The sequence below is a fragment of the Nerophis lumbriciformis genome, linkage group LG01, assembly GCF_033978685.3.
Source record: "Nerophis lumbriciformis linkage group LG01, RoL_Nlum_v2.1, whole genome shotgun sequence".
NCBI lineage: Eukaryota > Metazoa > Chordata > Actinopteri > Syngnathiformes > Syngnathidae > Nerophis > Nerophis lumbriciformis.
The window spans coordinates 56,476,365-56,490,219 of NC_084548.2; the positions used below are offsets into that span (position 1 = coordinate 56,476,365).

General features: G+C 40.2%; 1 protein-coding gene across 1 annotated transcript; it reads right to left on the minus strand.

Annotated features, from left to right (window-relative positions):
- Positions 1 to 74: 74 nt before the first annotated feature.
- Positions 75 to 9,085, minus strand: atp5pb (ATP synthase peripheral stalk-membrane subunit b). The gene is made up of 7 exons (XM_061987732.1): positions 8,930 to 9,085; positions 6,605 to 6,641; positions 6,366 to 6,511; positions 3,373 to 3,536; positions 3,174 to 3,299; positions 2,226 to 2,405; positions 75 to 315 (listed from the first exon to the last, which is right to left on the minus strand). The coding sequence occupies exons 1-7, from the start codon at positions 9,075 to 9,077 to the stop codon at positions 238 to 240; spliced, it is 879 nt and encodes a 292-aa protein (XP_061843716.1). The 5' UTR covers positions 9,078 to 9,085; the 3' UTR covers positions 75 to 237.
- Between the last annotated feature and the right edge of the window lie 4,770 nt (positions 9,086 to 13,855).

Here is a 13,855-nt window from a genome sequence, read left to right on the forward strand (position 1 = left end):
TAAGTATGAGTCATATTCAAGTCACAGCTTATATATGCAAGAGAACAACAGTGAAAATAAAGAGCAGCCAGAAATTTGATGTTGAATAGGAATTATTTTATTTGACTATCAGCTGATGTGGAAGGACTGTACACACCCACAAGAGTGAGAGACTGACCACAAGGGGCAGAGTTGGAGCTGTAAAGACAAAGTGCCCGTCTCATCTTGGAACAAAGAGTTTGTAGAAGATTGGACAGTTTAGACTCTAGCTTTGGCCTGTGTGGCCTTAGCCAGAGCTTTCAGGTCTGTGATGCACTTGGCAATGCTCTCCTTCTCCTGAAAACAACAACAAATACAAATTAAGCTCTCGGAATGAAGAAGATTGATGTAATTACTCCAGTATCGATCATATACTGATACTACTGATATTGACACCACCAATCTGTGGATCAATCTGGCCTACTTTTCAAAATGTGTACTAACTGATACAATGCTGACACACCAACAGTTGTTATATTATCCTCTCTGTAGCGCTTATTAATCTACTTATTAATAGTTGGTTACTTTCTGCTGCAACCTGGTTCTATCTAGACTTCTTGAAGATGCGACGGCGTGGCGCAGTGGAAGAGTGGCCGGGCGCAACCCGAGGGTCCCTGGTTCAATCCCCACCTAGTACCAACCTCGTCATGTCCGTTGTGTCCTGAGCAAGACACTTCACCCTTGCTCCTGATGGGTGCTGGTTAGCGCCTTGCATGGCAGCTCCCTCCATCAGTGTGTGAATGTGTGTGTGAATGGGTAAATGTGGAAGTAGTGTCAAAGCGCTTTGAGTACCTTGAAGGTAGAAAAGCGCTATACAAGTACAACCCATTTATTTATTTATTATTTACATATTTTTTAGTCTCGTCTTAAACTAGCTGAACAGTTAGCTTAGTTATTAGCATGCCTGCTCCTGGCTTGCTCTCAGTGTGTAGCATGTTTGGCCTCATCCTCCAGTGATAACACTATGTAAGATACTAAGAAATGCAGTTTATTTTCCGCAGTGGGGGTGATTATTATTAGCTATGGGGTTGGCTTCGCACTAGGAATGGAGGCACACATTTAAGTAGCTGCTAGCTGCTTGTCAGCCAAAACTAAAAAAATAAGTAATCTGCTTTTGTGAAAGGCCTGGGCGATATATTGATTTTATCCATAAATTACAGATTTTTGTTGCAGACGATAACATTTTTTTTTTTTTAAAGTTCTCCTCATGTTTTGGCATACATTTTGCCCCCATGAATTTCCGCAGCTCTCGCCCACACCCTCACTTCCTTAGCAGAAATTCAAAACATGGCTAATGCAAACGAGAGCGAGACAAAAGTATTGTCTGCACTTTGGTTTTGCGGCAACGGGCTTGGAACAAATGACTGAACGGTGCAAAGTTTGTTAAAAAAAGGTAGCAGCACAAACTTATTCCAGCATGGGAAACCGAAACCTCCAGTCGAGTGCGAAAAATGCAACTCTATGATCCGAGCAAGACTACAACAAACAACAAACACTGGTTAAAATGCATCTCACTGTGGTGGAAGCATTTACACAATGTATGTAAAATTATACCATGAATGACGAGAAAGAAGCACAATGAACAGAGCGATCACTAAAGCAGTCGCTCTGCACAACACCAAGATGTGTGAAGGAAAAAGACTGCCTTTACCCACCTACTAAATCTATTATATAGTTAGCATATCTTTATGGATTTAATTTGTTTAGTGTCAAAAACTTCCCATTTACCAAAATAGCTGAGCAGGTGTTTCTGTATGAGTGAGAAAACTTAATCAAAACACTTGATGCAGCAACATTTTTAAGAACAAATTGTCTGCCTAAGCAGTTATTTTAGATGCTCATTTACAAGATATTAGCAAAAGGTGTTTCGCTGATTCAAACATCATCAGTATTCACTATCTCTCTTAAGTATGGTCATATGGACTTAGGTCTGTGTATGCATGTGTGCACTGTATATACACATAAACAGCTACAACATTTTTGTTAAAAGTGAACTTGTCTGTTTGATATTCAACTGTCGCAAAAATTATTTTCAATAAAATATGCGGAGTCAAAGTGGGAAAATATATTAAACTTGCATGTTATATACAAAAGTGTATGTCTGCTTTATTTTTGTCATCTGTAAATTAGGTTGCAATTATGTTTTCTATCTGTTGAAATGTATTAACCGCTGAAGTTGAAACAACCTGTAGTGAGAAGTCACCTACCTGCTGAGGGGTGATGCTGCCTACAACACTCTTCTCTACCCAGTTGACCATGTGCTCCTGGGCCATGCGGCGCTGCAGGTCCTGCAGGGCGATTTGGTAATCCAGGCGCCGCTTTACCTCATTGGTAACTGTGTGCAATCTCTCTCTGTAGTTAGTCTCCAAAATCCTGGCCACATTGTTCTGAGAAGAACAATAAACCGGCATAAGTGATGGTTGTAACAACTCTAATTAAGATGTAATTATTATTGCAGTAGCCTACTAAGTGGCCTAGTGGTTAGAGTGTCCGCCCTGAGATCGGTAGGTTGTGAGTTCAAACCCCAGCCGAGTCATACCAAAGACTATAAAAATGGGACTCATTACCTCCCTGCTTGGCACTCAGCATCAAGGGTTGGAATTGGGGGTTAAACGACCAAAACTTGTTCCTGGGCGCGGCCACCGCTGCTGCCCACTGCTCCCCTCACCTCCCAGGGGGTGATCAAGGGTGATGGGTCAAATGCAGAGAATAATTTCGCCACACCCAGTGTGTGTGTGACAATCATTGGTACTTTAACTTTAACTTAATTACTGACTCTTATTATGCAATTTCATCTTGTGGCCAGCATAGGTCAACCAATAATTTTTATTTTTGGTGAAACCCGCTCAGTTGTGCTTTTTCTTTACAGAACATACCTGTGTTACACCAAGTCGGTAATTTATATGTGCGAGTAAAGCATAAAACTCATAATGTAACATGACGTCATTGTAAGATGAGTTGTCTAATAAGGAACATTTATTGCAAATGTTGATCTAAATTAAGGAAGAAAATCAACAAGTTAGCAAGAGGGCTAATCCATGGTTTAATTAATGTCAAAAATAGAATTTTTTATCAATTACTTCCGCTTTTTCACTTTTGACGCATGGTCTCAGAATTTAACCCCCGCAAAAAGGTCAGAACAGAGAAGACCTTACCCTCTTAGCGTCAAACAGCATTGAGCGTCCCGCTACTCGCCATTGCTCCTTCTTTTCACCCTCAATAGCCTGAGTTAGAACGATGATGCCGTGGTCCTTCACCTCCTGAGCCCTGGCAACTTTTTCCTGCAGAAAAACATGGACAGTTTTGTGAGCGCAAGCCGGTACTTTCAACACATTCAGAATGACGTCAACCTACCTCTGCGATTTTGTCAGCAAAAGCTGCCACGCTCGGGCCGTATTTCTTGACACCATACACAATCAGGGAGATGACAGAGATGGCGACAAAAGTCTCGTGGTTGATGACGTAAATTTCCTTGGAAAGCAAATAGGTCAGCAGACCAGCACCCAGCATGTAGGGTCCTAGACGACAGGGAGTTCCTTCATGGTCACTTTTAATGGTCAAGCACAATGGACCTTCGACATTTGACTGACCCTGAAGTTACACATTTCTTTTTTCGAGAAAAAGTTGCTCCATGAAGGTATGTATCCTCAGATTGCCAGTATATCTGTGGCGATAGGGGCGTGGCTATGGCGTGGTGGGGGCATGGTCAATATGATGTAATCATACCATTTGCATAATCAGCGTTGATCAGAATCAGAACGAGAATAGTTTTTATTGCCATTGTTTGAGAACAGGTTCACAAACTAGGAATTTTTCTTGGTGCAATCGTGCAACATAAGACATATAACACAGAATAGGTAATAAGCATTTATTGCATTTATTTCTTTAAAAAGGCTTAGAAATGTGACCCATTTAAAAACAAATCTGTGTTACTACTTAGTATTAACGAGGGGTGTAACGGTACGTGTATTTGTATTGAACCGTTTCGGTACGGGGGTTCCGGTTCGGTTCGGAGGTGTACCGAACGAGTTTCCACACGGACTTATTAAGTAGCGTAACGCACGTTGTGTAAACAATGCACACCGAGGCACAACACACGTGCATTGTTTACTCAAAATGCCGGACATTTGAGGCATTTAAGAAACTCCGCCCTGACAGCTCCGCAAAAGAGGACATTTCCGGTGAAAAGAGGACGTATGGTCAGTCTATCGTAGCCCGTTAGCGGCATGCTAGCAGCTAACGGGCTACAATAGACTGACCATACGTCCTCTTTTCACCGGACATGTCCTCTTTTGCGGAGCTGTCAGGGCGGAGTTTCTTAAATGCCTCAAATGTCCGGCATTTTGAGTTAGGGTTGTGTGTATTTTCAATGTACGTTCAGAGTTAAGAAGGGGTTAAAAACAAAACAAATTGTGCGCACAGCAGCATTCGTGAGGGAGGGGCAGAGAGAGAGAGAGCGAGAGAGTGATGATAAACGCGCATGCGTCGCCAGGCTCTGCTTTTTATCCATAGATTTATCAGATTTTATTTTTTATTATCTATAGCAGGGGTGTCAAATGTGTGCCCCAGAGGCTATTTGCGGCCCACAGCTAATGTTTTAAAGGCCCACGGCACATTCTGAAAATACTATTAAAATAAACAAAAATGTAACAAAAGTGAAAGAAAAAGCTTAAAGGTTAAATGTAATTTAGAAAAAGTTGCAATGTTGACTAATAAAACAAAGCAGTTTTTTTTTCTTTCAAACTGTCATTGCTCAAAACATAATATTGAATCAAAATCAATGTTATTATGAATTATTGACCGATCCAAGGTTTCGATTACCTCACATCAAATATTACACTAAGAAAAATATTTTTGGTGTAAGATTTTGCAAATTTGGTAAATAAATAACCCAGAAATGTTTATTTTATTTTCTTACTGTACCGAAAATGAACCGAACCGTGACCTTTAAACCGAGGTACGTACCGAACCGAAGTTTGTGTGTACCGTTACACCCGTAGTATTAACACAACATAATTTTGCTTTATTTTTCAATTGTTGATGCTTATAGTACAATGCACTTTGTTGAGAATTTTTCAAGTTTCTAGAGACTTCTCCAGTCTTTTTAGTGAATTTTTCTTTATTATAATTGACTTGTAACAAATCTACGGAGTGAATTATATTTATATAGCGCTTTTTCTCTTGCGATTCTAAGAGCTTTACATAGTGAAACCCATTATCTACATCTTTAAGCTACATTTATACTAGTGTGGGTGGCACTGGGAGCAGGTGGGTAAAGTGTCTTGCCTAAGGAAACAGTGACAGTGATTAGAATGGCGGACGCGGGAATTGAACTTGGAACCATCAAGTTGCTGGCACGGCCGCTCTACCATCAGAGCCACGCCATTCCAAATCATCTTTTTCTATTGTTTTGGGAGACCACACTCGTGTTTGGATACTCTACTTCTGTCACTCCATGTCCGTGAAGAAAAGCTTAAAAGCCACTGCTGTACTCTTAATATTTGTACATTGCACATTTTGTAGAACGCTGTCCGCAAGTATATCTCGAATATAATGAAGTGTGTCTATGTCGCACACAATCCCATGCATCTTGATTACATCATCACAACATCCTGTTTCGGCAATGCTGAAGGGATTAGATGTACATCAACATTTTTTCGGTGGCCAAATTTTTGGTGCATCACTAGTCATCCATCAATCTATTCTCTACCGCTCGTCCCTCTCGGGGTCTATAGTGCACCAGTATGTATCCATTCGTGTATTACCGGTAGTTAAATTTGTTTTAACAATTAAAAAAAAAACCTCATTTTTAGGGAGTGGCAGCTTTTATTTTGCCGCGGCAGGGCGCCACGATCAATTACAGTTGGGGAAACCCTGCCGTGAGCTTCTCAAGAATGAACTACAGGAGGGTTTTTATTTTGATTTGCCTTTTTTGTGATGCCATGCTAAGGGGAACCAGTGATAGCAAAGAACACCACGACGACCTGAACACCAGAAATTGAACATATAGCAACAAAAGCCAAACCCACATCTTAATTGTTTGTGATTGCTATTATTTAAAGTGGTTTGCTTACTTTTACAATTGTATTGGAACAGTAATCAGAGTTTTTTTTTTTTTTGAACAGTTGAAATCTGGAACGGATTATTTCTGTTTTCATTATCTCTTATGGAAATAAGTTCCGCTGTAAATGCACCTTTTTGGATCAATCAAATGATGAATTATGGTGTGCCTCTGACAGTAATTTTTTGGGATGTTTTAATTTTACAAAAGCCAACTGAATGTGCGTGTCTGAATGATAGCACATTTGCTGAAAAGTAAGTAATGCTTCTGGCTTATGACAACTGACCTGTTACACCAGTTTTAGGGTACAGGAGCTGGAAAAGCTCCTCCGGGAAGATGCCATGACGGACTTTGCCTCCCGTTTCTGGAAGGGGGGGCAACGGGGCCAGACTCTGGGACGATGTGTGAAGGGAGCGAGATGCCTGGACCAGCCTATATAAATATATGGAAAAAATAATATCAGTGGTCACTTCTACAACATCAACAATCAAGAGTGGATTTTTAAAAAGTATTTAAACTACATACCCAGCTCCAAGGTGGCCACTGCTTTTCAGAGAATTAGCTGCAAACAGGACAAGAAAACAACATGGACATGAAATTGTTGGTACATTATTTCATTAAAACCATATTAATCCAAATATAAAATATTTTTCAAATGCTTACTTTAAAGACAATTTGAATGTGCCAACTTTGGTCTGATGACAAAGATACAAGTATGTACACTAAACTGTACCTATATACATTATCAATAGTTATGATGCTAATTTTAAAGGGGTCATATCATGTTTTTCTATTTTCAAAACACTTCCTTGTTGTCTACACAACATGTAATGGTGGTTCTTTGATCAAAAGTTTGCTTGGATTATATTTTACAGAGCGTTTAAGCTGTTTTCTGACCGTCTCTTAAGAATGTGCCGTTTTGTGGGCATTTACTTGCCCCTGCTTCTCCTTTGTTGTGGTTTTTAACGCTTCCATGGCAAGACTATTGACAGATATAATAAGTTCCAACTATACAGTAATTTGTATTAGAAATGGCAAAAGCGAAAGATGCATGCAGTCTTGCCCTACAACAAAAGGATAGGGAAAAAGAAGGAGCTTATTGACAACAGTGCAGACAACAGTGCAGACGACAATGCCGGACGCGCACAGGGCACTCTCGGTATTTATACCATTTATGGATAGTTATGTGATGTTTTTCCTCACCGTTGTAAAAGTTGTGAAAATTCCAAACAGCTCGTTTAGCGGAAGTAGGAAGGAAGGCAAGATTTTCGAAATATCTCCACAATTCCTCCGCGGTTTAACTTAAAATTTTCAGGATTTACTTCAAATTGAACACCGTTGGTTTTTTTTGTTTTTTTAAAGATGTTTACATACTCCCACATTTAGAGGTCATTTTATTTTTGGGTCAATTTTGTTTGTTTTTGTTTACTAAATGACCCCCTAAAGCATGGGTGTCAAACTCTGGGGGGTGTATATTGCAGCCCGGAAGAGTTAGGGCTGCAAGGTGTTCTGGGGATTTGTTCTGTTGTGTTACGGTGCGGATGTTCTCCTGAAATGTGTTTGTCATTCTTGTTTGGTGTGGATTCACAGTGTGGCGTATACAGTATTTCTAACAGTGTTAAAGTTGTTTATACGGCCACCTTCAGTGTAACCTGTATCGCTGTTGATCAAGTATGCGTTGCATTCACTTGTGTGTGCGTACAGAAGCCGCACATATCTTGTGAGTGGGCGGGCACGTTGTTAGAATGGATGAAAAGCGGACGTGACGACAGCTCGTAGAGGACGTTAAAGGCAGTGCCTTTAAGGCACGCCCCCAAGACTGTGGTCTGGGTGGACTACGAGCCTGAGCCCCGACATTAATGAACTAGCATCCAAGAAAAGATGCCAGGTATCTGGCTTGGGCACATCAGATTAGATGGGTGTGTTGCAAACTGAGCAGTTTAAAGTCCTAAATGGTTGGTTTATTCATTGTTATTTTATTTTCAAATTTATTAGCCTGTGGAAAAAGTTAATGTTGATATTTACCTCAGAAGGCTGTAAATGGAAAAGAGGCATTCAATTTTTATCTAAAATTGTATTTGATATGCCATTGATATTTTTTAATTATTATTATTATTATTTGAAACTCGATTTTGCATGTCACTATAAAGTTATATAAGCCTTGCTTGTTCAATATTCAATGCAAAACTTGTTTGGGTCCCTATTAAAAGGTTAATTTCTTCAACCTTGGCCCGCGGCTTTGTTCAGTTTTAAACTTTGGCCCACTCTGTATTTGAGTTTGACACCCCTGACCTAACGTGATAGTTATATTTTAATCAAACATTAATTAAGATTGACACATTTAGACACATCAGATGAGTTTGTTCAAGTAAACACTGTTCAAAGTCATATATTTATTGCAAAGCTGACAGTAAAATGCACACCATTGCATTTATTGACCAATAATAGTTTGTTATGTTTTAACAGCTAAAGTGCATGAAGTAGCTCTAAGCTATCTGTCAAAAAGGTGACATCCAAAAACAGTGTGGAGCTGGTCGCTCGCATGCTAACATGGCTGGTCAGTCCACATTTATCATGTAGCACTTGCTACGACTCAAAGTAAGATAAATGCTGTAAAATACGACAAACTAGCAATAATAACAATAACAAAAAGGCATTTTGGCGAAACATTTATTCTGGTTAGCCATGATTATCTTGAGCTAGCCATGATTATCTTGAGCTAGCCACTCATTCAATGTGCGGCCTTCACTTTACCCTTCAGCTTCACAACCCCAACATTTGCTTGTCTTTAGTCATGTCATGGTCAAATGGAACTTTATAAACCTTATCAAACACGACAGATGTTCATACCTGAAAGAATAACGAGCCTGGACAGCATGTTGGAAGAATGAAGGGCCAGCTTGTTTGCACCTTGGTTCGGTCTTCTTCGTGCCCTTCTGCAAAGAGCCGCAAGGATGGCGGACAAACGAGAGGTTGCAGCGAAACCTCGCGAGATCATGTACAACCTTGGAGTTGGTAATAAAACGACCGCTAGATAGTGCTGCTCACAAGGATAAGGTTCAACCATCACAGCGGTTGTTTTTTATTTACACATTTACAGTATGTTTAATTAAATACGACACAAAATATGTCTGATGTGTCAAATAATAGTAGATTTAACACGATTTAAATTTAAACAGCAGTGAAGTAAGGACACTCTTAATTTATTTATTTTTTAAAGTTTACATTGGTGAAGAATTGCACTGCATCATATTCATATCGAATCCTTTTTTTCATGTTTGGGACACCTCATGTAAGAGTAAATAGTAAAGGGTGTATTCAATCACAACTATACGCACAAACACACGCACACACACACACACACACACACACACACACACACACACACACACACACGCACACACACACACATATATATATATATATATATATATATATATATATATATATATATATATATATATATATATATACATATATATATATATAAATATATATATATATATATATATATATATATATATATATATATATATACAGTGTTGGGTTAGTTACTGAAAACCAGTAACTAGTTACAGTTACTAGTTACTTTATTTAAAAAGTAACTCAGTTACTAACTCAGTTACTTACACCAAAAAGTAATGCGTTACTGTGAAAAGTAACTATTTAGTTACTTCTTTTACTTTTTTTTTTTTTTAAAGCTCCCATTAATGCCCTTTTAGCCTTCATTTCAGTACTGTTATTGCACTGGAGAATAATACAATCTGTTGATCAACTTGACATGCATTTGCATCACTGAACTCTGCTAAGCAATGTGCTCTACATACAATACACAAAGACAAAGATATGTTTCAAAGGGCCAATTTATTTCAGGCCAGAACAAATTGACAAAACTATTTTAAATAGCTGCAACATAACATACATAAGTAACAAACACCATAATAACACTAACACTAACACTAACACTAACCACGTTAAACCCAGATTCCGAACTAACAAAGGCCTGCGAGAGGCAATGATGAGAGATATAGCAGATTAGTCTCGCTTAACAAGTGGCTGGCTAGCTTCTGTAGACAACAGGGACTAACGTTTATTGATAATTGGCCCTCTTTCTGGGGCAAACCAGGCTTGCTGATGAGGGACGGCCTTCACCCTAACCAGGAAGGCGCCATCATCCTGTCTAAGAACATAGACTACTGTTTAAGTCACATTTGACTAACTACACTAGAGCAAGCCCGGTCACAGGCAATTACAGAGCCTGCTAGTCCGGGTGAGGAGTCAGTTAAGCTAGAACTAGCCAGCACCAGGCTGGATAATTCCTGTACGCATAGCAATTTTCTTAGAATAACACACAACTCACATAATGTGTTTTCTGTTGTGAATGTGTCCGGGGTAGATATGCATTCTACTGAGGTGGCAAATCATGATGCGTTCAGTCGATCGCAGCATCAAGCAAACAATCTGAAAATTCCCGTCGTATCAATTCCTAGATATGGTCGAAACTATTTAAAGTACACTACGTATAATAAACGCAACATTATTAATATTTCTACTACGGATAATTTAAACAAAAACTCGTCAAAACAGCCCAATACTTATAATATAGGCTTTTTAAACATAAGATCATTGTCTCCCAAAACGTTATTAGTTAATGAGGTCATTAGAGACAACAATCTTAACGTCATTGGTCTTAGCGAAACCTGGCTCAAACCAGACAAATTTTTTGCCCTAAATGAGGCATCTCCTCCTAACTATACGAATGCACATATTGCCCGTCCCCTTAAAAGGGGTGGGGGGGTCGCACTAATATACAATGAAAACTTTAACCTTACCCCTAACCTAAATAATAAATACAAATCGTTTGAGGTGCTTACTATGAGGTCTGTCGCACCGCTGCCTCTCGATATGGCTGTTATCTACCGCCCCCCCAGGGCCCTACTCGGACTTTATTAATGAATTCTCAGAGTTCGTTGCTGATCTAGTGACGCACGCAGACAATATAATCATAATGGGGGACTATAATATCCATATGAATACCCCATCGGACCCTCAGTGCGTGGCGCTCCAGACTATAATTGATAGCTGTGGTCTTACACAAATAATAAATTAACCTACGCATCGCAACGGCAATACGATAGATCTAGTGCTGGTCAGGGGTGTCACCACCTCCAAAGTTATGGTACTCCCGTATACTAAAGTAATGTCCGATCATTACCTTATAAAATTCGAAGTTCTGACTCATTGTCAACAAACTAATAATAATAATAACTGCTATAGCAGCCGCAACATTAATGCTGCCACAACGATGACTCTTGCTGACCTACTGCCTTCGGTAATGGCACCATTCCCAAATTATGTCGGCTCTATTGATAACCTCACTAACAACTTTGACAATGCCCTGCGCAAAACCATTGATAGTATAGCACCGCTAAAACAAAAAAGGGCCCCTAAAAGGCGCACCCCATGGTTTACAGAGGAAACCAGAGCTCATAAATTATCATGTAGAAAGTTGGAACGCAAATGGCGCGCGACCAAGCTTGAGGTTTTCCATCAAGCATGGAGTGATAGTTTAATATCGTATAAACGCATGCTTACCTTAGCTAAAGCTAAATATTACTCAAATCTCATCCGCCTCAACAAAAACGACCCTAAATTTTTGTTTAGTACAGTAGCATCGCTAACCCAACAAGGGACTCCTCCCAATAGCTCCACCCACTCGGCAGATGACTTTATGAATTTCTTTAATAAGAAAATTGAACTCATTAGAAAGGAGATTAAAGACAACGCATCCCAGCTACAACTGGGTTCTATGAACACAGATACAACTGTATCTACGACGGATACTGCAATACAAAATAGTCTCTCTCTTTTTGATGAAATAACATTAGAGGAACTATTACAGTGTGTAAGTGGGATAAAACAAACAACATGTTTACTTGACCCACTTCCTGGGAAACTTATCAAGGAGCTTTTTGTATTATTAGGTCCATCAGTGCTAAATATTATAAACTTATCACTTTCCTCTGGCACTGTTCCCCTAGCATTCAAGAAAGCAGTTATTCATCCTCTGCTCAAAAGACCTAACCTTGATCCTGACCTCATGGTAAACTACCGACCGGTGTCCCACCTTCCCTTTATTTCGAAAATCCTCGAAAAAATTGTCGCACAGCAGCTAAATGAACACTTAGTGTCTAACAATCTCTGTGAACCTTTTCAATCCGGTTTCAGGGCAAATCACTCTACGGAGACAGCCCTCGCAAAAATGACTAATGATCTACTGCTAACGATGGATTCTGATGCGTCATCTATGTTGCTGCTTCTTGATCTTAGCGCTGCTTTCGATACCATCGATCATAATATTTTATTAGAGCGTATCAAAACACGTATTGGTATGTCAGACTTAGCTTTGTCGTGGTTTAACTCTTATCTTACTGACAGGATGCAATGCGTCTCCCATAATAATGTGACCTCGGACTATGTTAAGGTAACGTGCGGAGTCCCTCAGGGTTCGGTTCTTGGCCCTGCACTCTGTAGTACTTACATGCTGCCGCTAGGCGACATCATACGGTGTTAGCTTTCATTGTTATGCTGATGACACCCAACTCTACATGCCCCTAAAGCTGACCAACACGCCGGATTGTAGTCAGCTGGAGGCGTGTCTTAATGAAATTAAACAATGGATGTCCGCTAACTTCTTGCAACTCAACGCCAAGAAAACGGAAATGCTGATTATCGGTCCTGCTAAACACCGACATTTATTTAACAATACCACCTTAACATTTGACAACCAAGCAATTACACAAGGCGAATCAGTAAAGAATCTGGGTATTATCTTCGACCCAACTCTCTCGTTTGAATCACACATTAAGAGTGTTACTAAAACGGCCTTCTTTCATCTCCGTAATATCGCTAAAATTCGTTCTATTTTATCCACTAGCGACGCTGAGATCATAATTCATGCGTTCGTTACGTCTCGTCTCGACTACTGTAACGTATTATTTTCGGGTCTCCCTATGTCTAGCATTAAAAAATTACAGTTGGTACAAAATGCGGCTGCTAGACTTTTGACAAGAACAAGAAAGTTTGATCATATTACGCCTATACTGGCTCACCTGCACTGGCTTCCTGTGCACTTAAGATGTGACTTTAAGGTTTTACTACTTACGTATAAAATACTACACGGTCTAGCTCCGTCCTATCTTGTCGATTGCATTGTACCATATGTCCCGGCAAGAAATCTGCGTTCAAAGAACTCCGGCTTATTAGTGATTCCCAGAGCCCAAAAAAAGTCTGCGGGCTATAGAGCGTTTTCTATTCGGGCTCCAGTACTATGGAATGCCCTACCGGTAACAATTAGAGATGCTACCTCAGTAGAAGCATTTAAGTCCCATCTTAAAACTCATTTGTATACTCTGGCCTTTAAATAGCCCCCCTGTTAGACCAGTTGATCTGCCGTTTCTTTTCTTTTCTCCTCTGCTCCCCTTTTCCTTGAGGGGGGGGGGGGCACAGGTCCGGTGGCCATGGATGAAGTGCTGGCTGTCCAGAGTCGGGACCCGGGGTGGACCGCTCGCCTGTGCATCGGCTGGGAACATCTCTGCGCTGCTGACCCGTCTCCGCTCGGGATGGTGTCCTGCTGGCCCCACTATGGACTGGACTCTTACTATTATGTTGGATCCACTATGGACTGGACTCTCACAATATTAAGTCAGACCCACTCGACATCCATTGCTTTCGGTCTCCCCTAGAGGGGGGGGTTACCCACATATGCGGTCCTCT

What these genes read in the sequence shown, in the direction of transcription:
- atp5pb (XM_061987732.1), bottom strand. Translation starts at nt 9,077, where the DNA reads ATGATCTCGCGAGGTTTCGCTGCAACCTCTCGTTTGTCCGCCATCCTT. An exon ending in TGCTGTTTGACGCTAAGAGG is followed by an intron (nt 2,406 to 3,173) that starts GTAAGGTCTTCT and finishes TGTTCTTCTCAG; the next exon opens with AACAATGTGGCCAGGATTTT. An exon ending in GCAGCATCACCCCTCAGCAG is followed by an intron (nt 316 to 2,225) that starts GTAGGTGACTTC and finishes TGTTGTTTTCAG; the next exon opens with GAGAAGGAGAGCATTGCCAA.